The sequence below is a fragment of the Muntiacus reevesi genome, chromosome 1, assembly GCF_963930625.1.
Source record: "Muntiacus reevesi chromosome 1, mMunRee1.1, whole genome shotgun sequence".
Lineage (NCBI taxonomy): Eukaryota > Metazoa > Chordata > Mammalia > Artiodactyla > Cervidae > Muntiacus > Muntiacus reevesi.
The window spans coordinates 151,179,440-151,205,040 of record NC_089249.1 but is presented as its reverse complement, the minus strand read 5'-3'; the positions used below and the strand labels follow the sequence as shown (position 1 = coordinate 151,205,040).

Here is a 25,601-nt window from a genome sequence, read left to right as displayed (position 1 = left end):
CACTCCAGCCCATTCACACTAGTGTCTTCACTGTCCTTTGAGCACATGAGGCAAGTTCTTGCCTTAAGGCCTTTGTACATGCTGAGCTCTCTTTTCCATATTATTTATTTATTTGGCTGTGCTGGGTCATAGTTACGGGTGTGGGCTCTAATTCACTGAACAGGGATCAAAGTGGGGCCCCTGCATTGGGAACACAAAGTCTCAGCCACTGGACCATCAGAGAGGTCCCAGAACTCTTTTTCAAAAGCTCTTCTCTGAGGTACTTACTTGTATTGCTCCCAATTCCTTCAGGTGTTTACTCAGAATTCACCTCTTAACATTTTTAAAAATTTCAAATCCACCCGCCTACATAAACATTTACTATCTTTCTTCTTGGCTTTAAATTTTTACCTTAGCATTGATCACTAGCACACTGTGTTTTCTTTGTCTATTGTTAAACTTAGATTATAAACTGCCCCTGGGCAGGGATTTTTGTCTGTTTTTATTACTGCTGTACCTCCAGTGCCTAGAATAGTAAGTGCTTCATATTTGTTGAGTTAATTGAATGAATGAATGAATGAAGACAAGCGAAGTTGTATGATGGCTAAATTGATGCACATAAATGATATCCTGTTTTAGTTTTTATTTCCCTGATTACAGGCATGTGCTAAGTCACGTCAGTGGTGTTTGATTCTTTGCAACCGTATGGACTATTGCCCGCCAGGCTCCTCTGTCCATGGGGTTCAACAGGTAAGAATACTTAAGTTGCCATGCCCTCCTGCAGGGGATCTTCACAACCCAGGGATCAGATCTGCATCTCTTAGGTCTCCTGCATTGGCAGATGGGCTCTTTACCACTGGTGCCACCTGGGAAGCCCTATTACAGATATAGCTAAGCATTTTTTCATGTATTTATTGGCCATTTGGGTTTCCTTTTCTGTGAATTGCTTATTTTTTTGCTAGAACTTGTAACTGGTTTTACTCTTATAATCAGTAGGCACTCTACATGGATTCTTGATTTTTATCTTTTGTGGGTTATGTGCTCTGAAACATTATCTTTGGTCTGTGGTTTATTTATTTATTTTACCTTGTTTATGGTTTATTTTGTGGTGTAGAAATTTTAAATTTTGGTGTAAATGTAGTCAAATTCATTCATCTTTCCCTCAGATCCTGCAGACTGGCTCTTCTGTTATCTTGCTCCTGATCACCTTCCTCCAACCCACCCCACAAGGTCAGCCCTCTCTACTAAAAAACTTTCTTTTTTCTAGTTGTACTTTTTTTTTTTTTTTTTTGGTTGCACTATGTGGCATGTAGGGTCTTCCCTGATCAGGGATCAAACCTGTGTCGCCTGCATTGGGAGTACAGGGTTTTAACCACTGGACTGCCAGAGAAATCCTGTACTTTCTTTTTTTAAGCTTGTCTATGAGCTCATGAGGGCTTTCCCAGTGACTCAGGTGGTAAAGAACCTGCCTGACAATGCAGGAGACGCAGGTTCGATTCCTGGGTCCGGAAGATCCCCTGCAGGAGGAAATGACAACCCACTCCAGTATTCTTGCCTGGAGAATCCTGTGGAGAGAAGAGCCTGTTGGGCTACAGTCTGTAGAGTCACAAGGAGTCAGACAAGACTTAGCAACTAAAACAACAACATGAATTCATGAGGTTAACAGTGCTGTGGAAAGAAGAATGTTTTAGGATCAAAGGTAAGTGGAAAGGAGACTTTCCTCAGCATCCATTAGAGCAGTTCCACTTTAACCTAACATCCATAACATTTGATGAAAACTTTCTGGAGCTTAAAAACACCAGTTTAATAGAATAAGTAGGGGCTTTATATTAACACTAAACCAGGTGCTGCGAGTGTGTGTAGTCACTTCAGTCGTGTCCGACTCCTTGCGACCTCATGGACTGCAGCCCACCAGGCTCTTCTGTCCATGGAATTCTCCAGGCAAGAATACTGGAGTGGGTTACCAAGTCCTCCTCCAGGGGATCTTCCTGACCCAGGGATCAAACTCACAGCTCTTAAGTCTCCTGCATTGGCACCACTTAGGAAGCCCAAACTAGGGGCCAGTTTTACTTTAACTATTTATAATAAATACTTGATTTATTATACAATATTACATAAGCTTCAAGTGTACATAGTGAGTCATAATTTTTAAAAATTATATTCCATTTTTAGTTATTATAAAATATTAGCTATATTTCCTGTGCTGCATCTTTATAGTTTATTTATTTTATATGTAAGCAGTTTGTACCTCTTAACCCTCTACCCCTATCTTGCCCCTCCTCCCTTCTCTCTCCCCACTGGTAACTATTAGTTTGTTCTCTGTATCTGTGAATTTGTTTCTTTTCTGTTAGATTCACCAGTTTTGGTTCTTATATTCCACATATAAGTGAAATCATACAGCATGTATTTTTCTGTCTGACTTATTGAACTAAAGTATAATACCCTCCCAGTTCATCCATAATGTTGCTAATGGGAGTTCTTAGTTTGACAACTTCTAACCTTAGTTTTCTCACATGGAAAACAGAGATAATAGCACTTAATACACTGCCCTCTTGAAAGGATTAGAGTGTATGTACTGATTGGTACACAACAGATTCTCATGAATTCCTTTTCCTCTTACAATCAACAGGTATAATTGTTCTAATACTTACTGTTTAGGGTTGAACATATAAATTACTGAACCCCACTGAGCATCAGGTTCTTCATTACAAAAATGGGGATAATAACGCCTACCTCAAAGATCGTTGGAAGAACTAGCTGTGCCCATGTACAGCAAGCCTTGCATAGAGCATCTGCATACAGAAGCACCCAGAGTCTCTGGCTCTCTTCCCCCCTCAAACACAGAGGTCACCAGTGTTGGAACCCTTTCCCTCAGAAGCACTGGATGGACCTCTGACCCCTCCTCAGACAGCAGGGAGATTGGGACGACACCACTCCCCAGGCTCATCCCCTTACAAACTCCCAAGGGGTAGCCAGGCTGTCTGAGGGGCAGAGCTAGAACTCAGCACATCAATGAATAAGTGTAAGAGAGCCTCCTCCACACTCACCCCAACCACCAAATCCTCTAAAATTAAAATCAATAATCTCCTCTACATGAAGTGACTTAATTTGTCTCAAGTTTGTAATGTCATTTGAAGACTTTCAAAGGACACACTATTCTTGTCATCATGGCATTAATCAAACATGTAATTGCATTTTCTCCAACATTCTTTGCAAGAGCTGCTACTGAAGCTCAGAAGAGACAAATAAAACGCTCGTGCCCCACCAACAGTGTGCTTTGCCAGCTTTCGAGGCAACCCACACCCCCATCTGTGTTTAGCCAGTACATGAAAAAGAACCAAAACAGTGCTACACGTACCATAGAGATCTGGATTGCTGCGGATATACAACCTTACAAAGTTTTTTCCTGGTATTGGCAAAAGAGACCCCTTTATTCTGTCAAAGACCTGCAAAACAGCATAGTGGTAAGTCTACAGATGATTTTTTTCCTTAAAGTTTAGTAAAGTTTAACTACTGCAAAATTGGAACAGTTATTAGAGCTTTTATCATTTATTATCTTTTTATTATTTCATTTAGTATTTTCAAGTGCCAATAACCCTTTACTTCTGCAGACCATATCCAGTATGCAATACCTTTCACATTATTTGACTGTTTAACAGCAGAAGAAATAAGTCTGCATTATACATCAAAAGAAAGGTGAAAATGGTTTACAGACCTGGTAAGTGTCTACATCAAAGAACGTCTGATAGTATTCAAATGTCCAGAAGGGGGAGCTTTTCTTCTGTCCAGCAAGTAACTGTCAGAGGTAAAGTAAAACATAATGAACACAGAAGTAATTTCCTTATTCTAGCTATCCAGACAGAGAAAGAGAGAGGATCTAAGAGAAACTCAAGAAATAGGAAAGACTAAACTCTTCTACATTCATCCATCACTTTTATCATAGCCACACCCAATTCTTCAGTTCAATTCAGCTCAGTTCAGTCGCTCAGTCGTGTCCGATTCTTTGCGACCCATGAATCTCAGCATGCCAGGTCTCCCTGTCCATCACCAACTCCCAGAGTTTACTCAAACTCATGTCATCAAGTCGGTGATGCCATCCAGCCACCTCATCCTCTGTGGTCCCCTTCTCCTCCTGCCCCCAATCCCTCCCAGCATCAGGGTCTTTTCCAATGAGTCAACTCTTCGCATGAGGTGGCCAAAGTACTGGAGTTTCAGCTTCAGCATCAGTCCTTGCAATGAACACCCAGGGCTGATCTCCTTTAGGGTGAACTGGTTGGATCTCCTTGCAGTCCAAGGGACTCTCAATTCTTAGCCTGACAAAATAAGCATCAGTTTTGAAGTCTTATCGAAAGGTTTTAAATCCTGGTCCCTCCACTAGGGGGCAGCTTCATCAAATCACTAGACTCCTCTCAGTCTTCCTAATCTAAAAAGTATAGCTAACATATCTGCCTTTTAGGGTTATAGGGAGGATTAGATTCATTATTGGGGCTTCCCCAGCAGCTCAGTTGGTAAGGAATCCACCTGCCAATGCAGAAAATATAAATTTGATCCCTGGGTTGGGAAGATCCCCTGGAGGAGGAAAGGGCAACCCATTCTGGTACTCTTGCGTGGGAAATCCCATAGACGGAGGAGCCTGGCAGGCTACAGTCCATGGGGTCGCAAAGAATTAGACATGACTTAGCAGCTAAACAACAACTCTAGCACAGAAGCACTCAGATTGCCTCAGTTTAAAGTTCCATCTGCACCTGCCAGTTGCATGTCCTAGGGCAAGTCACTTAAACTCTGTGCCTCGGGTTTCTCATTTATAAAATGAGTATATGATTGCTTCTTGGCCTTTGGGCTAAGATCAAGTATACAATGAGTATAAGAATAGTTCCTTGCATATTGGCTGTTTTGAGGATTACATGAGATGATCCAAGGGAAGAACTTTACATGGTATTTGGCAGCTATTAAACACTGAATGCTGCTGCCGCTGCTGCTAAGTCGCTTCGGTCGTGTCCGACTCTGTGTGACCCCATGGACTGCAGCCCACCAGGCTCCCCGTCCCTGGGATTCTCCAGGCAAGAGTACCAGAGTAGGTTGCCATTTCCTTCTCCAATGCATGAAAGTGAAAAGTGAAAGTGAAGTCGCTCAGTCGTGTCCGACTCCTCGAGACCCCATGGACTGCAGCCCACCAGGCTCCTCCGTCCGTGGGATTCTCCAGGCAAGAGTACTGGAGTGGAGTGCCATTGCCTTCTCCATAAACACTGAATAAATGTCAGCTATTGTGATTATAATGATGACAAGAGTCAATATATTACTTTCAGATAAGGAAATCCAGGCTTAGGGAAATTAAAATATCTTACCCAAGACCACACAGCTATTCCTACTGGCCAGACCGGGATTCAAACTCAGGCTCCTAAGTCTGAGCTCTTGCAGTAATATCTAGTATAAAGTGGTATTTAATTTGGCATAAACTTTGGTACTTATTTTGATATTTCATGGAGTTCCACAAGGCACACCTGGCGCTCCACTATCACATAAGCCTGCGAACACACCGCTATAAGTCGAGCACTCCTCTAGTGAATCACAAGCATGATCCACTTATAAAATATTACTAGAAATACCACTAGGCTGGCCAAAAAGTTCCTGGCACACAGGAAACTGCGATAAATGCATGGATGAGGTTTTTAAAAGTTAAAAGGAAAAAAAAAATTCAAACACAAGTCCAAACCTCAGTTTTGTCAGAGTCATCGTTTCCTAGTAATTCATCATCTTCTTCTCTTCCCAAGCCTCTTGGGGGTCCTGCCCTATGCTTTGGGGTTTCACCAGGATCCTCAATGCTGATTGTGGTGGCATCTGGGTTTGCTGCTAGAGAAGTGGTTGTATCACCAAATTCTGAAATCAATTAGAGCACAAGGGTATCAGAGACCTTACTATTAATTTCAAGTCAAGCTGTTACAACCTTAGCTTTGCTATAGACCCTGTTTGAGAGAAATGGCAAAAAGGCTCTGAAAAAAATCTCATAGAAAACAAAGTGACGCAGAAAAATGATTATAAAGACAACAGAATTTGAAGTCAGACCTGAATTGTAGTCCTGGTTAAATTACTAAGTATTCAAGCCTGAGTAAGTAACTTAACCTTGATAAGCTGTGTCCCTCGCTCTTCCATAGGGAGAATAATATTTATAGAATTGGGGAAAAATTAGGAGTATTACCATAAGTAAGTCCTCAGCAGAGTGCCTAGCCCATAGCAAGTAACCAACCTAACTCTCTCTTCTTTGATTCAAGTTCAAAAAAAAATTTAATGGAAGTTATTTTTTCCCAATAAGTCCTATGTGATCACTACAGGAAACATGGAGACAAAAATGAAAGTAAAAACAACAGAATAAAAATCACTCTTGCGTGCGTGCGTGCTTAGTCACTTCAGCTGTGCCTGCCTCTGTGCAATGCTATGGACTGTAGCCTGCCAGGCTCCTCTGTCCACGGGGTTCTCCAAGGCAAGAATAATGGAGTGGGTTGCCATGACTTCCTCCAGGGGATCTTCCTGACCCAGGGATCAAACTCATGGCGACTCCTGTGTCTTCTGCATTGCAGACAGGTTTTTTTTACCACTGAGCCACCCAGGAAGCCCCCCAAGATCACTTAGTCCCACCCATATAAAACTAACACTATTAACTTTTGGTATATTGCCTTTTCTCTGTACAATAGATTCATACCAGTGATGATCATTCATTAAACAAATATTTACTATAAGCATACAATTGCCAAGTACTGACTTAGGATGTGATAGCATACTACGTAAACAACTTTGGATGCTGCTCCGTCTACTGGGGATTATACAAAAATGCCTTTTTCATGTTATATCAGTCTTTACAATGAACATTTATGTGTCTACATAGTAGTCATTGAGCTGGAGGTGGGAAGATTAGGAGAGACACACCACAAGTTAATACAACTATTCCACTGCTATTGGATGTTTAGGTTGCTTCCCACTTTTATTAGAACAAGTAACACTGTTAAGAGTATCTGTGCAGAGAAAGTTTTGGGGCTTATTGCCTTAGTATGAACACTATCTTAAAGAGATGGGAATACCAGACCACCTCACCTGCCTCCCCTGCCTCCTGTGCAACCTGTATGCAGGTCAAGAAGCAATAGTTAGAATCAGACACGGAACAACAGACTGGTTCCAAATTGGGAAAGGAGTACGCCAAGGCTGTATATTGTCACCCTGCTTATCTAACTTACATGCAGAGTACATCACAAGAAATGCTGGGCTGGATGAAGCACAAGCTGGAATCAAGATTGCTGGGAGAAATATCAATAATCTCAGATATGCTGATGACACTACCCTTATGGCCGAAAGCGAAGAGGAATTAAAGAGCCACTTGATGAAGGTGAAAGAGGAGAATGAAAAAAGCTGTCCTAAAACTCAACATTCAAAAAACTAAGATCATGGCATCTGGTCCCATCACTTCATGGCAAATAGATGGGAAAACAACAGAAACAGTGACAGACTTTATTTTCTTGGGCTCCAAAATCACTGCAGATGGTGATTGCAGCCACGAAATTAAAAGACACTTGCTCCTTGGAAGAAAAGCTATGACAAACCTAGACAGCATATTAAAATGCAGGGACATTACTTTGCCAACAAAGGTCCTTATAATCAAAGCTATGGTTTTTCCAGTAGTCATGTGTAGATGTGAGATTTGGACAATAAAGAAGCTTGAAAGCCGCAGATTTGATGCTTTTGAACTGTGGTGTTGGAGAAGACTCTTGAGAGTTCCTTGGACTGCAAGGAGATTAAACCAGTCAATCCTAAAGGAAATCAATCCTTATATTCATTAGAAGGCTAAACCTGAAGCTCCAATACTTTGGCCACCTGATGCGAAGGGTTGACTCATTAGAAAAGACCCTGATGCTGGGAAAGATGGAAGGCAGGAGGAGAAGAGGACAACAGAGGATGAGATGGTTGGATGGCATCACCGACTCAATGGACATGAGTTTGAGCAAGCTCCGGGAGATGATGAAGGACAGGAAAGCCTGGCGTGCTGCAGTCCACGGGGTCGCAAAGAGTCAGACACGACTGAGTGACTGAACAACAATGAACATTATCAGCAGGATCACTAGGTCAAGGGGTACAAATCATTTTTAAGGCTCTTAAGCCATATTGCTAAACTGCTCTCCAAAAGAACCTTGCCCATTCATGTCCACCAGCAATGATCATGACTTCCTATCTCTGGGCATCCTAACAAACTTTATCTAGCCACTCAGATAAAATTCAGGATAGCTGTGGAATTTGACAGGACTAAGGAAAAGTTAGGAAGACCCCCTGGAGAAGGAAATGACAACCCACCCCAGTATTCTTGCCTGAGAAATCCCTTGGCCAGAGGAGACTGGCAGGCTACAGTCCATGGGGTTGCAAAAGAGTTAGACAAACCTTAGCAACTAAACAGCAACAACAACAAAAGGAAGGTATCAACAGGACACCACTCTAACACTACAAGCATGGCAGTAGGATGGGGCTCTTGTATAACTGAGCCCAATCTTACTGCCTTTCAGCTATGCAAACAGTTTTGTGGAGAGAAATACAGTGACTGAAATGAATGAGGAGGCTGGTATATAACAATTACTTGAGTTTTGGTCTCCACTGTTTTGGCAGCCTGAGGCTCTGGAGTGAGACAGTCCTTTGTTTAAGATAAACTAGCACTCCATGACCTTGGGCAAATTACTCCATATCTCTGAGTCTGGGTTTCTTCAACTATAAAATGTAGATAATACTTATCTCACAGAGATTTTGAGGATCATATGAGATAATCATAAATATTTTCACAGCTATCATTTATCGACTGGGCAGGGCACTGACATTTTAAAAAATGGTTATAGCTTCGCCTGAGAGAATCAGACCAAGGAAGATATATTTAAGTCTCATATTTAAAAAGCAGTAGTTTACCAGGGGAAGGACATGCCAGAAGGAGGAACGGAAACTGTCACTTTAGAGTACCAAGTCCAAAGAGGTTCAAGGGAGAGAGATATCTCATCTAGTTATCATAGCTTCCCTATGAGAAAGATGGCCAGAAGCGGTGGGGACAGCATCTGATGCCAAGGGGCATAGGATGAGCAAGACCCAGAGATGAAAAATGTGTCCCGTGTGTGAAGAATAGCAGGCGGCCTAGCTTGATTTGAATGTAGGATATGTGTACCTTGCCCATGATGACTGTTCACACATTCTGCTCTGTAGTAGTTATTCTTGTCCATTTCAGCTCCTTGAGGGCAAGATGAGTGTGTTTCTTACTTCCGCCACCAACATTACCAACTTCTACATTTTTTGCTATGTTTGCCTCTGCTCCTTTCCTCACACAATGTCTCCCATCTGCAGGACCCTGACCTCCACTTTTTCATTTAACACCATTCTTCCTCGGAGAAGCTTTTCATGACCCCCACAGCATCCTGTGTTCTCCTCTAAACAACAAAGTCTAACATGGTTTATTAAGTCCTGTGTGACTTAGCTGCTCCCTCCCCTCAAATCTGACCTTATGACAGCCTCCCCCACTATCTGTGCTCTGGTACATTGGCCTTCTGTTAATTCCTTGGGGAAAAAAATGAAACAAACTCCCACTCTTCTCAAGCACTGTGCACATGCTGTTCTTTACACTGGAACTTTCATGCCCTGTACTCCCAGATAGGATGATAAGGAAGGCCTCTGGAATGATGAGAGATTTGAGCAGAGCAAGGGAACGAGTCATATGGCTACCTGCGGTAAGAAGGTCCTAAGCAGGAAGATGGCACAAAAGCCCTAAGGGTACCTGCTGTCTAGGAGGGACAGTGATGAGGCCCATGTGGGGGAGGCAGAAAGAAAGGGATAGAGTAATGCAAAACGAAATCGGAGGCAGAGAAGGCCTGAATCATGAGGCCTCCTAAGCTCAGAAAGGGCTCTGCCTTCCACTCCCAGTGAGATGGAGCCACTGGAAGGTTTTGGGGGAATGGCATGATCTGACTTGGTTCTAAAGGACTACTCTGGATGCAAAACAAAGACTTCAGAAAGATAAGGGAAGATGCGGGAAGATCTGAAGGAAGCAAAGGACTATAATCCAGACATGAGGTGATGATGACCTTGAGCATGGTAGGAGAATGGCAGAGGTGGTAAGCACTGGTCAGGTGCTGGATGTATTTTGCAGACGGTGTTGACAGCATTGGCTGGTAAAGTGGATTTTGCTTCAAACATCTTTTCTTTTCCTTAGGTAGGAGTAAGATAGCATAGGTTGTGATGCCTGGGTTCAAACTCTTTTTTACCACTTACTATAACCTTTAGGCAAACGACCTAATTTTTCTGTACCTTAATTTCCCCATTGGTAAAATAGGGAGAGTAAAATAACTACTTCATAAAGCTGACATAAGGATAAAAGGATTTATTTGTAAAGCACTTAGAACAGTATTTGCCATTTAGGAAATACTATGGGCTTCCCCAGAGGCTCAGACAGTAGAGTATCTACCAGCAATGAGGTAGATTCAAGTTCGATCCCTGTGTCAGGAAGATCCCCTGGAGAAGGGAATAGCAACCCACTCCAGTATTCTTGCCTGGAGAATTCCATGGACAGAGGAGCCTGGAGGGCTATAGTCCATGGGGACACAGTGTCGGACTCAAATGAGTGCACACACAAACGCACACAAACGTGTGCACACAAGTGATTACAAGACAAAATGAGGATTCATCAATCCCTAGCTCATGTCAGGCTCAGGGCTGAGTTATGAACTTTTCTTTCAGTACTTTAATAGTTTGTAGATATGTGTTTAAAAGATCATTTAACAAAAGTATGTCTCCCTCACTAGACTGAGGGCTTCATAAAGGAAGACACTGACAATTGACTCTTCTACCCTGATAATGAGAACAATGGTCACACTCATGAAAGACTTATTGATTTAATGAAGGAATGACCTGATTATGTTTCATCATAATAATCCTTTTATACTTTCATCTACTCAGCAGTGTAAAAAAAATCCTCTTTATCTTTTGATCTTCTATATCTAGTAGAGTTCTAAGCACAAATAGGTGTTCAGTAAATGCATGTTTAACTAAGGCAGAAACTCTATAAACAATTTCTGTAATCTGCACTAAATTTATGATATTGCCAATCTAAAGGGCTATTTGACAAAAAAGAACAGCTAATATGGACAAATGGAATAACCTGTTGTGGCAGACATTCTTTTATGAAGATGTCTGAAATAATCTTCTTTAATATATGTGCCAGTATACCAACCAAAATCCATTGCTTTTACTACAGAAAAGCTAATCATAAAAGGTGGATACTCAAATGATGTACCTTCAAACTGCAAGTCATCTACTGTTGCCATTCAGTCAGTGGGTCGTCTCCCAATTATTAGGTAGATAATTTGCAGAGGTCTAAAAGGAAAAAATAAATACACTTCATAGGATACCATAATAAAATATCTGCAAACAAATCTTATTTTAGGGTTAGAAATGGTGTTGCTTTCCCTTGTGTCCTTTCTTAGTGGAATTTGATAGGTTTATAAAAAGATAACCATTTAGCATCAGATAGTATCAAAAATGTTATAAAGAAACTATGGTGGGGCGGGGCAGGGGGGTGTGGCGAACAGGGGTCCATTGGTTCCATCCAATCTCACTTACAACGTGGGTGTTTACGGGCAGAGCGCAGCCTAGAGATGGAAGGATGAGAAAGGGTATGATAGAGATGGGTATGAGGGCAGTGAAGAGCAAAGGCCGTCAGCCTAGCCAGTGGTTAAGGGCACAGGCTCTGGGGTTGGACAGACTTGGGTTTGAGTCCCGATTCTGCTGCTTCTGGCTATTTTGACTATGGGCTCCTCAGGACTTCAGTTTCCTCATCTGTAAAATGGGTTTAGAATTGTACCTACTCACACCATGCTGGATGCCATTAACTGAGACAAGAGAGCGTGAGGCGCTTACTGCACGGCGAAGCAATTAGTAGGCATTGGGGTGATGGGAACCCTGCAGCCTGGGGCCCCCTGAACCCAGGATGGTCTGGGAAAGAGCTGCCCAAGACGCACGGGCAGTGGTTTAGGAGGAGGAGTTGGGCCGCAGCAACCCAGGTGGATAGATCCCAGGGTTTTTCAGTCCCGGCCTGCCCCGCAGACCCCACTGCCTCACCTCGGGGGCGCTCGGAGTCCAACCTGTCTGGGTAATCCTGGGGCCTCAGATTCTAGGCGCAAGTTCTGGTCCCACCGAGTTGCCGGAAACCGGAGATCCGGGGGGCCAAACTTCTCCACCTCCTCCGGGCAGAGCTCCGCCCCCTTAAAGAGACAGCAGCTCCCGGAGACATCACTGCCCGAGACTTCAACAAGCAGCACCATCCTCGGCTCGCTTCCTCCGCCACCCACCTAAGGCCGAAGATCGGGTTCTTAAAGAGGCAGGTGGCCCGGGGCGGAGCGATGGGGATGCTGAGAGGGTCTGCTTTGGCTTACCTCGCTCCCAGGGTCAGGAGTAGGGGGAGCAGAGAATTCTCTAGAGTGGGGTTTACTTTATATTTGGTTATATCTCTTTTCTTATTGAAATATAGAACAGCTTAAGGAAAGACGATTGTAAAAAGGAAAAAATACCATCAATCCTCCCATTCTTGGCCGTTCTTAAAAAAATTATTTATTTACTTAAAAGTGTAATTAACCAGGGAGGAAGATGCAAGTCAATTACTTTTTGAGTGATTGAATGCCCATGATCTGGGTCAGGAGGATGTCTGTTCATAGAGACACCTCCACATGTGTGTAATTTGTTTCTTCACTCCTACAACCGTCTGCCTTACGGTCTCTGGGCAGTGAGAGGTGGGTAGGGATTGGCCTCTGTTACCGCTGCGTCCCCTGCACAGCATCTGATCAATGCCTTGACTACCACAGGAGCCCAGGAAGCGATGAAGTTGCGCTCAGTGACCTGGTGAGAAACATTTTGCCCCTGCTGCCTGAGTTTGCCTGGTTAACACCTACACATCCCTCGGATGTGGGTACAGTTTGTTTCTCCTAGGGAAAGCCTTTCTTCGCCTCCCAGGATTTCTTTTGCTCTCATAGTGCCCTGTATTTGCCTAAACCGCAGCAGTTGCAATTATTGGCCCATCTTGGCGGGCCTGTGAGTGATTTGCAGGGAAGGATCAGGAATGATTCTGGTCTCTGGGTCCTCAGAGGGGCAGCCTCTGGGTTTTGGGGCAGCCCAAAACCAGGGACACGATATCTGCTCACCAAAGGTTAATTGTAGAGTGATTGCGTTCTGACTGTCTTAGCAGCAGAAGCCAACATCACTGCCCACACAAGGTGGAAGCTGTGACTTTGGCCTCACTACACTGGGCCTTCACAATCCATTAGAATGACTTACATCTGACTGATGGGCCTCTCAGGTGTCACTTGTGGTAAAGAACCCGCCTGCCAATGCAGGAGACATAAGAGACACAGAGTCAATCCCTGGGTCAGGAAGATCCTGACTAATGAAATAATTATACACACACACAGACTGTATTTACTGGACTAACCTTGTGATCAGGCTTTATACATGCAGCTCTTTAATTCTCTGAACAATCCAGCAAGCTCAAGGAGACTATCCTCATTTTCTAAAGAGAAAACTGAGGTTATGTATGTATGTGTAGGTTACTCTGAATAGGTTGAATAGGTACCAGGAATGCATTACAACACACAAATTCATATGTACAGTGTTTCAAACACCTCTTATGCCCCATGTCCGACCCTCTTGGCTTCACCTGCTGCTAATTTCACCACCACAGACCTTATTCCAGCTTCAGCAGGTATAACCTAAGTGGGCATCACCTCAAGTCCATATCACAGGCTTCTCACTTCCAGCATCAAGGCTTGTGTCATGGGGTCATGGGACTGCAGGAACGGTTCAGCACTGGGAAAGTGCAGCCCAAAAATGCATAAGTGGGGGGCAGTCTATGCCTCACAGGACAAATCTTAGACCAATGGAGTCAGTAACTGAGTACATGTTTCTCTTTTTCCTCTCAGATGGACTCTCCTCAGATATTTCATACAGCTTTCAAACTGGCTTGCAGAATCAAACAACCAAATGCCTTTGGCAGTGGCCAGTTTGATAATGCAATAGCTCTACTTCCTGCCCTGTTCTACAACTCTCGTCCTTCACTCCTGGTCCTTGGATTCACACTTGCCAGCAAAGTACTCCCATGAGGTAAGGAACCCACACTGAGGCCTGTCGGTACCAAGAGTGGTCCCAGAAAGCAGCCCTCAGGATGGAGTTTTGGAACCAGACCACTCACCAGTCAGATGGCAACAACAACCCCACAGCTGTGTTGGAAAGAGGTGATAATACATAGACTATATATTTCTTCTCTTGGAAATAGAGATAAAAGTTGCAGTGATATATTAATTATAATGATATGTAAGTTTTGGCTAAAAATGAAACAAGCATCAAATGTAACTGTACTGGTTTAACTAAAACAGTAATTCTCAACTGGGGGACTATTTTGCTCCTAGGGGATATTTGACTACGTCTGAAGACATTTAAAAAATAATATTATTGGGGTATGGTTGATTTACAATGTTGTGTTTGTTTCAGGGGTACAGCAAAGTTATTCAGTTATACATATACATATACTCATTCTTTTTCAGATTCTTTTCCCATATAGGTTATTACAGAATATTGAGTAGAGTTCCCTGTGCTGTACAGGAGGCCCTTGTTGGTTACCTATTTTACATATAGTAGTGTGTGTATCTTAATCCTGAGCTCCTAATTTACCCCACTCACCACACTCCCCCTTTGAGGACCACAAATTTATTTTCGAAATCTGTGAGTCTACTTCTGTTTTGTGAATAACTTCATTTATATCATTTTTTTAAAGATTCTGTGTGAGTGATGTCCTATGATGTTTGTCTTTCTCGCCTGACTTATGAAGATTTTTTTCCTTTTTTTTAAAAATTATTTTATTATTTTTATTGTTACTTTATTTTTATTTTTTGGCCACACCTCACAACATGTGAGATCTTAGTTCCCTTAGCAGGGATGGAGCCCGGGCTGCCTGCAGTGGCAGTGCAGAGTCTTCGCCGCTGGACCACCAGGAAGGTCCCGTGAAGGCATTTTTGATTGTCCCCACTTGTGGGGTGTTACTGGCCAGTGTGCTTCTAAACATCCTACAGTGCACAGGATACCCCTCAAAGCAAAGGATTATCAAAATGTCAGTGGTGTCAAGGTTGAAAAAATCTGAGCTCAAAATGTTCATATTTCCTTGGCTCATTGGTCCAAATGCATATGGTAAGGAAGGTGAGCCCAGCTGATGCTATTTAGACCTCTACTCCTCCCTATGTGGAGCTAGTGGTAAAGGACCTGCCTGCCAGTGCAGGAGACTCAAGAGCCTAGGGTTTCATCCCTGGGTCGAGAAGATCCCCTGGAGAAGGAAATGGCAACCCACTCCAGGATTCTTGCCTGGGAAATCCCACGGAGAGAGGAGACTGGTGGGCTACAGTCCATGGGGTTGCAAAGAGTCAAACGCAACTGAGCAATGGACACACACACTGTTCTGTAGGGGGAGTGAACCAGTGAGAGACAGAACCCACCCCACCTTCACCTAGATAGAATGGAGGAAGAATGAGGGAAGAAGGGAAACTGAGGAGAAAGCCTTGCTTTGAGGGACAGGGTTTGGGGTGGAGGGACAGTCTGAAAAGTATGAGCCTTGTTAGATGCTGCACATGATCCCAACAGAGCCCGTTCAGTTCAGTCGCTCAGTCATGTCCCACTCTTTGTGACCCCATTAACTGCAGCACTCCAGGCTTCCCTGACCATCGTCAACTCCGGAAACTTGCTCAAATTCATGTCCATAGAGTTGGTGATCCATCCAACCATCTCATCCTCAGTCGACCCCTTTTCTTCTCCTGACAAAGTCCGCTGATTTTCCACAAAGAGGAAAGCTGGCAACCACACAACTAAGCCATGCTCTGAAACTGTCTCCAACACCCCTGAGTGACACCCATCCCAGGGAGAAAGCTGCTGGCCCTTGCATTATTATCTCAGGATGATGCAGTGTTATAGAATGGCCACTCATTATTTTGGCAAATGCACTGTTTTTGTAGAGTGAGGTCTGAGTCAGGTCAAATAAAACCAAGACCTGAGAATGGAGCTTTCCAAAGGAGCTGTCAGACTAGTCACATAATGACAGTTCTCTGGAACTGGGACTTTCTGAAGGGCTCCAAACCTATTCTTCCCCTTCCAGTGGTTACTAAATTCTTAATTTTCACAACAACCATGGTTGCAAAGCTAAATTTTTCAAGGCTGCCTTGGAGCTAGGAGAGGGGAATAGGACTAGAGCAAATTAAAACACCACAAAGCTCACTGTTCTTACCAAGATTCAGCAGTTCTTATTAAATAGACACTTCTCTGGTTATCAAAAAACCTTTCTTTGGTTAATTTGCAGAACACTGAAAGAAGTTGATTTTGACAATTTCTGCCAGTGTTCTCATGCTTTTATGAAGTGGATTTTCAGAGATTCTTACTCTTCCATTTCAGAAGGGCTTCTAACTCATTTATATTAAATGCATTTTTTTTATATGTAGGCACTTCAGTCATCTTTTTTCATTTTAATTACCTCCATGACTCTTTTGTATCTTCTTTCTGTTCTTTCACTAGCTACTTTTTCTTGCTAGTTCAAAGTTATACATTCATTTAATTTTATTTTGGTTGTTGCTTTTAACTCATTTTTTCTTATCAGCTTTTAAGGCTTATTATATATATATATATATATGTGTATATATATATATATATACATATATATATACACCACCCTATTGAACAAGTAGCTCCTGGTCTACTGTTTAACATATTCCCCCAGTCTTTAATTCAACAATTGCGTATTTATTTCCTAAAACTTCCATTTGGCTCTTTAAAAAATCATTCTGGATAGCCTACTAATGCTTTTTTTTTTTTAAATCCAGGAAGGCAAATGATGTAACAACTTGCTAGTGGAAGCTGATCTGTGCTTGTCAGGGTACACTGGGGTGCCTGTGCTTAGCCGTTCAGTCATGTCTGACTCTTTGAGACCCAGTGGACTGTGGCCCAACAAGCTTCTCTGTCCATGGGGATTATCCAGGCAAAATTACTGGAGTGGGTTGCCATTTCTTTCTCCAGGGGATCTTCTCAACCCAGGGATCGAACCCAGGTCTCCCGCATTGTAGGTGGATTCTTTATTGTCTGAGCCACCAGGGAAGTCCATGAATGCTTTAAACCTTTAATACATAGTTGCAGTTATTTAAATAGTTTTTATTGATAATTCTAATGTCTGAAATTCCTCAGGATCTAAATATTGCTGTTTCTGTTAATTCTCACTCATGGTGTTTTTTTTGTGTGTTGATTTTTGTGAGCTCATATTAGTTTCATCCTCATTTGTGTAAATTCTCAGCATCTAAATATGTTGTCTTGTCTAAAATATTCTACTTGACTCTCTTTTAAAATACTTTTTTGGTTGTGCTGCAGGGCATGTGGGATTTTAGTTCCCTAACCAGGAATGGAACTATGCCCCCTGCATTGGAAGCATGGAGTCTTAACCACTGGACTACCACTGAAGTTCTGGCTCTTTTATCAAAAGTACATGGCCATTTTTGACACCAAGATACGGAGGATACTTCAGAGATGCATTGCTTTTGCATCTTCCAGAAGCAAGAGAATCTTCCAGAGTCACTGCTGATAAGGGATCACTTTGATATCCTTTTAGGAATCTCCATCTTAATACAGGAATCTCAGAATTAGCTGCCCTATCCTACAGCTGGTTCAGAGCATAGATTCACCAGCACAGAGCTTACAGTGGCGCTTCCCCTCAGAGCTTCTCTAACTTTTGTTAAACTATTTGCCCAGGACTGTTTTACCCAGTTACCTGTTTTGGTTTTACCCAATGATATTATTTATGTGCATGTATATACATATGTGTAAATGCTTGGGGATTTTCCTTTAACTCTTATGAAAGTAGTGCATTAAAATAGTTATTTCATGAAATAGCTAATTGTTTAGTGAGCAAAAGTCTGACATGCTGCCAGAAATGAGACTCTCAACTAACTTTTCTATTATTCAAAATTCCAAGTATGCCTACACAAAATAAGAACAATATGATGAAATCCTACATACCCTCACCTATATTTACTTACTGCAATTTTCCCATCGATCCCCCCTTTACTTCTTTCTTTTTATGATTTTGTGAGGTCACTTTTAAAACTTAAACACAGACTGGGCCCCGAACTCCGGCTGCGCGGGCTCTCGGCGGCCCGCGGCGACAGCATCCTCCTCCGCCTCCTCTCTTTCTTTTCTTCCCCTCCGCTTCTTTTTCTTTCTCCTTCTCCTCCTTCTTTCCCTGCCCTGTCCCACCCCCACCCACCCCCCTGCTCCTTCTCCAGAGGACCTTAGGTCCTCAAGTCCCTGAGCGGTGGCAGCGGCGACTTGCGGGTGCATCGTTTCCGCGCCCAGATGTGCCTCACTTTGATCTCAGTTTTAGGAAGTCGCTGCTCTTCCGTGGGGCCAAATGTGATTTTATTGATTTGATCCAACCTGTCTTATGACTGCTGGCTGGAATTAAGATCCTTCAGATTGCTGTCTCTAATCGAGGAAACACTGATTGGAAACTACTCATTCAGAAAATTAAAGGAAAGAAACCAGAACATATTATCAACCGTTTGAGAACACAATATAACGAACTTTACCATAAAAATAAATAAATAAATAAATAAAATAAAACTTAAACACATTTGTTTTGAAGAGAAACTTGCATTGACTCCATGGAATGGAAAACCATGATCTCTTGCCAGTAATAGAATGTAACAATGATAATAAAATGAAAATCAATGTTATTAAAAATTAAGAAATAATAAGATATAAAATTAATAACGAATTGATTTATAAAAATACATACCTGGAAGTTTTCCACCAAGGGTAAAGAAACAACTTGTGATCAATCAGGAATGAAGATATATCAGACTCATTGTTCTTCATTTAAAATGAGGATTAGTTTGTAGAATAATAAAATCATTCTGTCTTCTGGTGTTGATGTTATAGCACCAAGAATCCCAATTCCTAACACATATCTGCAACTGGAAAGGAAGGGCAAAACATACCTAACAGTTTCTAGATTTCAATGATACACATTTATACCTTTAGAATAAATTTATACCTTTAGTATATATAATCTGCCTCCAGGTGAGCTGCTGGCTCTGACATCACTTGTGCTTCCCCTCCTCTGTCTTAGCTGATGCCCTCCCCCTCCATCGCCACCGTTCCTCACCAGCAGGGTCCCGCTCTCAGGCCTCCCCTGTGACACCAGCTCAGACCCCTCCAGCTCTCCCGCTCTCCCTCCCTTCTGAACTCCTGGATCTCTGCCTGTACCTCTCCTGGGCACTGATCCTTCCTACCCAGCACTTGGCTGCCCAAGCACCCTCCTGCCCAGGCGGGGGCACCTTGGCACACGGCTGTGGAAACCCCAGGGCATGAACACGGCAAACAGACGAGAGTCCCTGAGGTTACTGACTAATCTAGCGTTGTTCAGAGTGTGTTCTTTGGAAACCAAATCCCATAGACATGCTTTACTCGATAGTGTTCCCTGGTCAAAATATTTTGGGAAATCCTGCATACTATACTCCCCTCTGGGCTTCCCTGGTAGCTCAGCTGGTAAAGAATCCACGTGCAATGCGGGAGACCTGGGTTTGATCCTTGAGTTGGGAAGATCCCCTGGAAGAGGGCATGGCAATCCACTCCAGTATTCTTGCCTGGAGAACCCCATAGACAGAGCAGCCTGACAGGCTATACACCATAGGGTCGCAAAGAGTTGGACATGACTGAGTGACTAAGCACATACCTACTTTGTAGGTATAAACAATTGTCAGCTTCCAAAGCGTTGGTTGATATACCACTGAAAATAACAGAATTACTGAAGGTTTGAAACTCTTATAGGCCGCTTGTGTAACATGGTGTATTGGCGATCCACCCCAAGGTTCGATTTGCAGGAAGTCTCAGAGAACTTATCATGTAGCCATACTCATATAGCTGTGCTTTACCAGTGGAAGTATACAAGACAAAATCAGTAAAGGGAAAAGGTACATGAGGTCAAAGTCCAGAGAAAAACAGGAAAAACTTCCCAGGGTCCTCTCCCAGTGGAGTCACAGAGGACACACTTAACTCTTCCAGCAACAAGTTGTAACAACACATGTGAAGTATAGTCTATCAGAGATCAATGCCCAAGGTTTCCAGTGGAGGTTGGTCATACCCTGTCTAGCATGTACCTAAATTTCAGATTCCCAGAAGGAAAGCAGGTTTTTCAAAATACCTAAAATGTGGAAGGAAACCACATGTCCATTAACAGATGAAGGGATAAGAAAAATGTGTTATATACATACAATGGAATATTATTCATCCAGAAAAAGAAGGAAATTCCATAACATGCTACAACATGGAAGAAACTTGAGGACTATGCTAAGTGAAATAAGACAGTCATAAACAGAAAATGCTATAATGGTTACACTTACATGAAGCACTTAGAGAAGTCAAAATCATAAAGACAGAAAATGTAATGGTGGTTGCTAGGAGCTAGCAAGAGAGGGGAATTGAGAGATATTGTTTAATGAGTATTGTTTTAGTTTCACAAGAGGAAAAGAGTTATGGCGATGACTGGTAGGATAACAACATGAAGGTAAATTAATGCCACTGGATTATACACTTAAAATGGTTATAATGGTAAATTTTATGTTTGTGTATTTTATTACAATAAAAAAGTAAAAAGTAATAGAACTATTGATTGTAGATGTAGATCATGTAGTTCTATTAACTGTTTACATAACAATTCTTTACAAAAAAATAAAAATAAAGGAATAGGAAAAAGACACATTATGCTAATACTAATCAAAAGAAAGCTGGAATGGCTATATTAATTTCAGAGAGAGCAAACCTCAGAGTAAGGAAAATTATCTGGGATAAAGACATTTCATAATGATAAAAGGGTCAATTTCCAAGAAGGCTTTACGTGTATGTGCCTAACAATAGAACATCAACATACATGAGGCAAAAACTGATATAACTGAGAAAGGAGAAAGGAGAAACCGACAAATCCACTCTCATAGTTGGAGACTATCAGAAATGAATGGAGAAAAAAAAAAATGGATGGATCTAGCAGGCAGAAAACCAGAAGGATGTAAGAGAACTCAATAGCACCATTGGTCAACTGGATGTAATTGACATCTGTAGACCACTTTACCTAACAACAGTGGAATATACATTCTTGTCAAGCTTACATGGAATATTCACCAAGATAGATAACATCTGGGGTCATAAAACGTACATCAACAAATCTTTAAAAAAATACATGCTTTCAGACCACAGTGGAATCAAACAGAAAAATTCTTGGAAAACTCCAGGATACCTGTAGATTAACAAAAACACTTCTAAATAACACAAGGCTAAATAAGAAACCTCAAGAGAAGGGTGGGACGAATTGAGAGAGTAGCACTGAAACATGAACATTACCACATGTAAAACAGCCAGTGGGAATTTGCTGTATGATGTAGGGACCATTGAATGGTCTCAACACCATATTACTGTCTCAGGTTGCATACTAGGGTAGATTCTAGCATGGGGAAGGCAAGCAGAGCACACATTCCAAGGACAGGGGAGAATGTGAGGAGCATCTGATTGCCCAAGTCCAGCTTACAGGTTAACCAGTGATCATGCCCTCTCAGTGATCTTCTGCAATATCCCCTCTCACCACTCTTTCAACATCATACCAAAAGTCCTAGCTAATGCAATAAAAGAAAAGGAAATAAGTGGGTACAGATAGGAAAAAATAAAGCTGTCTTTGTTTGTAGCTTACATAGTTGTTTATGTAGATGATCTAAATGAACTGACCAAAAAACTACTGGAACTAATAAATGATTATAGCAAGTTTGCAAGATATAAGGTTACTACACAAAAGTCAATTCCTTTCCTATATACCAGCAATTGCCAACATCCGCTGGATCATCAAAAAAGCAAGAGAGTTCCAGAAAAACATCTATTTCTGCTTTATTGACTATGCCAAAACCTTTGACTGTGTGGATCACAACAAACTGTGGAAAATTCTGAAAGAGATGGGCATACCAGACCACCTGACCTGCCTCCTGAGAAACCTGTATGCAGGTCAGGAAGCAACAGTTAGAACTGGACATGGAACAACAGACTGGTTCCAAATAGGAAAAGGAGTACGCCAAGGCTGTATATTGTCACCCTGCTTATTTAACTGATATGCAGAGTACATCATGAGAAACGCTGGGCTGGAAGAAGCACAAGCTGGGATCAAGATTGCCGGGAGAAATATCAATAACCTCAGATATGCAGATGACACCACCCTTATGGCAGAAAGTGAAGAGGAACTAAAAAGCCACTTGATGAAAGTGAAAGAGGAGAGTGAAAAAGTTGGCTTAAAGCTTAACATTCAGAAAACGAAGATCATGGCATCAGTAGTAGTCTGATTACTTCATGGCAAATAGATGAGGAAATAGTGGAAACAGTGGCAGACTTTATTTTGTGGGGCTCCAAAAGGACTGCAGATGGTGATTGCAGCCATGAAATTAAAAGACACTTGCTCCTTGGGAGAAAAGTTATGACCAACCTAGACAGCATATTAAAAAGTAGAGACGTTACTTTGCCGACAAAGGTCCTTATAATCAAAGCGATGGTTTTTCCAGTAGTCATGTATGTGTGCTAGAGTTGTACTATAAAGAAAGCTGAGCGCAGAAGAATCTACGCTTTTGAACTGTGGTGTTGGAGAAGACTCTTGAGAGTCGCTTGGACTGCAAGGAGATCCAACCAGTCCATCCTAAAGGAAATCAGTCCTGAATATTCATTGGAAAGACTGATGTTGAAGCTGAAATTCCAAGACTTTGGCCACCTGATGTGAAGAGCTGACTCATTTGAAAAGGCCCTGATGCTGGGAAAGATTGAAGGCAGGAGGAGAAGGGGACGACAGAGAATGAAATAATTGGATGGCATCACTGACTCAATGGGCATGAGTTTGAGTAAGCTCCGGGAGTTGGTATTGGATAGGGAGGCCTGGCGAGCTGCAGTCCATGCGGTCGCAAAGAGTCAGACATGACTGAGCAACTGAACTGAACTGAACTGATACCAACAATGAACAATTGGAATCTGAAATTAAAATCATAATACCAGTTACATTAGCAGTCCCCCAAATGAAATACATAGGTATAAAAATAATAAAATATGTGGAATATTTATACAAGGAAACCTATAAAACTCTGATGGAAAGAAATCAAGGAAGAGCTAAATAGAGAGATATTCCATGTTCATGAATAGGAAAATCCAATATTGTCAAGATGCTGATACTTCCTAACTTAAACTGAAGACTCAACATAATCTCAACCAAAATCCCAGCAAGTTATTTTGTGGATATTGGCAAACTGATTCCAAAGTTTATACAAAGAGGCAAAAGACCCAGAATATCCAGCCCAATATTGAAGGAGAAAAACAAAGTTGAAGGACTGACACTACTGGACTTTAAGACTTTATAGAGACACAGTAATCAAAAGAATATGATATTGACAAAAGAATAGACAAACAGATCAATAAAAAGAAGAGAAAGTCCAGAAACAGATCCACACAAATATAGTCATCTGATTTTTCAAAGGGCCCTATTATAATAACCTAATCACCTCACAACAACACCACCTCCAAATACCATCATTAGGGATTAGGTTTCATCATATGAACTTTGTGGGGATACAAACATTCAGTTATTTATTCATAACTGCCAAAACTTGGAAGCAACCAAAATGTCCTTTACTAGGTGAACAGATAAATAAACTGTGGTATATATCCAGATGATGGATTATTATCTAATGCTAAAAAAAATGAGCTATCAAGTCTTGAAAAGACATGAAGCTTTCTTACGTGCATATTCCTAAGTGAAAGAAATCAATCTTAAAAGACTACATACTGTATGGTTCTAGAACTATATGATGTTCTAGAAAAGGCAAAATTATGGAAATACTCAAAAGATGAATGGTTGCCAGTGGAGAGAGAGAAATGAACAGGTGGAACACAGAAGATTTTAGGACAGCAAAACTATTCTTTATGATACCATAATGGTGGATACATACATCACGTATTTGTCAAAACCCCTAGGTATATGGCACCAAGATTGAGCTCTATGTAAGCTATGGACTTTGAGTGAAAAGGATTTGTTAATATAGGTTCATCCATATAACAGATGTACCACTCTGGTGGGATATGGCTATTGTGGAAGGCTGTGCCTGTGTGGGAGCAGGAGGTATATGGGAACTCACTGTACTTTCTGTTTAATTTTACTGTGAATCTAAAACTGCTCCCCAAATAGCCCATTTAAAACAAACAACAATAAGAAAAAACAACTGACACCAGGGATAAAGATTGCTTTGTACCTGCCAAAATGCTATATACACAGGAGGGTTATCATGGCTTGAAGAGGCAAGTGTTTGCACTTTGTGGGCACAGCATGTGGTATTTTCACTGAGATGCTCAGAAAGAGAACATCTTTTGGAGCCGATTTTTCTTTCTCTAATTCAAGTTAGTGGGCTGCCAGCCAAGGTTGACACCTTTTTGAAGGTGACAACCATTTTCATGTCATTCTCCCTTCTATCCTAACACACAGGTACATAAATGCCTCAGGAGGCGTAAACTTAAGCTTTGTGAATTAACTCCTCAGAGATTACTAACAGCAGAATGGACCCAAGGCTACTTCCCTTCTCTGGGTCTCAGTTTCCCCGCTTAAAAAAGAATGGTTTCAGATGTTTTCTAAAACACTTCACAGTTCTGAGCATCTATGATTCTTCTCTCTTTCTCTCATGAGCCATGCACTCTCTGGCTTGAAGTTCTCTGGATGTGTGGTTCTTTCCACCAGGATCACTGACCAAGTCAGTGGCCTGGTTTACTGCTTGCTCTTCTGTCTTTCTGGTTTCAGCACAGACATCGCTTGCTTGGGGAATTCCTCTTGACCTCTCTAAACAGAATTAGCTGCCCGCTCTCCATGCTCCCAGTGCTCCAGTTAACCTTCCTCTCTGTACTTAATACACAGAGGATACTTCTCGGTCCACTTGACCCTACCCCGCTCCACACCGCACCCAACTGAGAGCAGCGCTGTATTTATTGCTCTCCCCTCAGTGCAGAGAGAAGGAGCAGGCCCAGGTTTCCTGGAGGGTGTTCCCAGTTCATTCTCTACCTGGAGAGCTTCCAGACCCAAATCCCCCGGGGAGGGCCATGCCTCCAGAAACACAACCACTAGCTATAAGCTGAGTGAGAAAACATCCTTCAGCAGTAAAAGGACAATTTACATTATTAAACGAATAATTAACAGTAGAACTTACTGCAACAGAGCCTTTCTAAAGAGCCACAGAGTCCCTTTAAGTGTGCCGGTTTAAAAGCTTTTGTATTTTAACTTTATCAGAGGGAGAATCTAGGACCTGAAAGCTTCCAATCCAGGTATCTCTCAAAGGTTAAGTAAGGCAAAAAGTCTGAAATGGTCATTAGAGCAGACCTTTAGCCCTTGACTTGAAATTTTCCATTCCACTGACCGGAAGGCAAACCCCCTTCTGTCCTGGCACCTTCTTCCTGTCTGGGTTGGCTGCCGCCATCCGTCACCTTTGTCCAGCTCC

The 25,601-nt window shown here is 42.1% G+C and overlaps 1 protein-coding gene and 1 long non-coding RNA gene across 2 annotated transcripts in view; one reads left to right on the top strand and one right to left on the bottom strand.

Moving 5' to 3' along the window:
- The window catches only part of YIPF1 (Yip1 domain family member 1), a 34,655-nt gene extending 22,436 nt beyond the window's left edge, over nt 1-12,219 (bottom strand). Inside the window, exons 1-5 of the mRNA XM_065912669.1 lie at nt 12,103-12,219; nt 11,279-11,358; nt 5,693-5,856; nt 3,695-3,775; nt 3,338-3,425 (exon numbers count right to left, since the gene is read on the bottom strand). Of these exons, the coding sequence (XP_065768741.1) occupies nt 3,338-3,425; nt 3,695-3,775; nt 5,693-5,856; nt 11,279-11,309 (364 nt within the window). The 5' untranslated portion in view covers nt 11,310-11,358; nt 12,103-12,219. The remainder of the gene's footprint in view (nt 1-3,337; nt 3,426-3,694; nt 3,776-5,692; nt 5,857-11,278; nt 11,359-12,102) is intronic.
- Nucleotides 12,220-12,236: 17 nt separating this feature from the next.
- On the top strand, nt 12,237-18,169 carry LOC136151500 (uncharacterized). The gene is made up of 3 exons (XR_010660053.1): nt 12,237-12,879; nt 13,953-14,133; nt 17,425-18,169. It is a non-coding gene; the product is annotated as an uncharacterized lncRNA (long non-coding RNA).
- Nucleotides 18,170-25,601: the final 7,432 nt, after the last annotated feature.